This window comes from Pediculus humanus, genomic scaffold, assembly GCF_000006295.1.
Source record: "Pediculus humanus corporis 1103172107640 genomic scaffold, whole genome shotgun sequence".
Lineage (NCBI taxonomy): Eukaryota > Metazoa > Arthropoda > Insecta > Psocodea > Pediculidae > Pediculus > Pediculus humanus.
This window is the reverse complement of record NW_002987252.1, coordinates 2,763-3,811: the sequence shown is the minus strand read 5'-3', so window position 1 is coordinate 3,811 and position 1,049 is coordinate 2,763. Positions and strand designations below refer to the sequence as shown.

The following is a 1,049-nucleotide window of genomic DNA, read 5'->3' as shown; positions in this document are numbered from 1 at the left end:
TTTTTTTTTTTTTTACAGAATGCATTAAGTTATTATAACGCTGCTCTTGAATATGGAGTTATGTCATTAAAAGAAGCATCATTTAATTGGTTGTTGGCTAATTTATTGACGAGTATTAGAAATATTCCAGATATTTTATGCTCAATCAGGTATGATAAAAAATAAAATTAAAAATTTTGCTTTAATCTTGTTTTGTAACAAAATAATTGCATATTTAAATTGAACTCATGAATATTTTTATTTAATATCAATCAAAAGTATAAATAGGTTTAAGTAATTTAAGAAAAAATATTTTTGTAGTGTGGACTTAATGACAGCTTTAATTAGCAGTCCAAATCTTTTTGTCGTTCAAACAGAGTCTTCAATCTATTATTTACTACAATTTTGGTTGTACATTATATTAAATCCAAGTAAAAAAAACTCTGGTAACAGGCAGCAAATTTTAATTGAGAGTTCTGAATATTTTCAAAAGTTATATGGTTGGTTGTTTTTTTAATAAAATTCTATTACAAATAATTATATTTCCATATAATATTTTTAACTAATTTTTTTAAGATGGCAAAGAATTTTTGCTAACGGAAAAAGGAAAAGAATTTTCCCCTCCTTTTAGAGCATTAAGAATACAACATTTAATTAATCTTTTGGATGATATGAAAAGGATAAAAAATGATAAAATAATTCCAGAAGAATGGTTGAATGAAGCTACAAATTCTGCTTGGCTTTCACTTTTAAAATTTGACCATGGAATGAGCAGAGGGTTAGTCGTATTTCATTTTAATAGCATTCAGCTAATAAAAATTTAGATCATTTGAAGTTTTTACTTACTTTTTAGAACAAGACGATGTACAGAAGAAGAAATGAATAAATTTAGTTTAAGATGTGGGAGAATTCTTCCAGATGATGGTGAACATATGTGGAGATGGACAGGTTTTTACAGCGGTCTGGATTTAGTTTGGACGAGTAAAAACCGTTGTATAAAAGTTCGAAGAAATCATAGAAATAATGATGTTGGATCTATGCTAAGCATGGCAAAAAGAAGATATGTGGTT

General features: G+C 26.6%; 1 protein-coding gene across 1 annotated transcript in view; it reads left to right on the top strand.

Annotated features, from left to right (window-relative positions):
* Positions 1–1,023, top strand: part of Phum_PHUM264430 (uncharacterized protein) — a gene marked incomplete at both ends in the record, with an annotated part of 2,459 nt that extends 1,436 nt beyond the window's left edge. Inside the window, 5 exons of the mRNA XM_002426583.1 lie at positions 19–149; positions 301–479; positions 556–757; positions 833–960; positions 989–1,023. Of these exons, the coding sequence (XP_002426628.1) occupies positions 19–149; positions 301–479; positions 556–757; positions 833–960; positions 989–1,023 (675 nt within the window). The remainder of the gene's footprint in view (positions 1–18; positions 150–300; positions 480–555; positions 758–832; positions 961–988) is intronic.
* Positions 1,024–1,049: the final 26 nt, after the last annotated feature.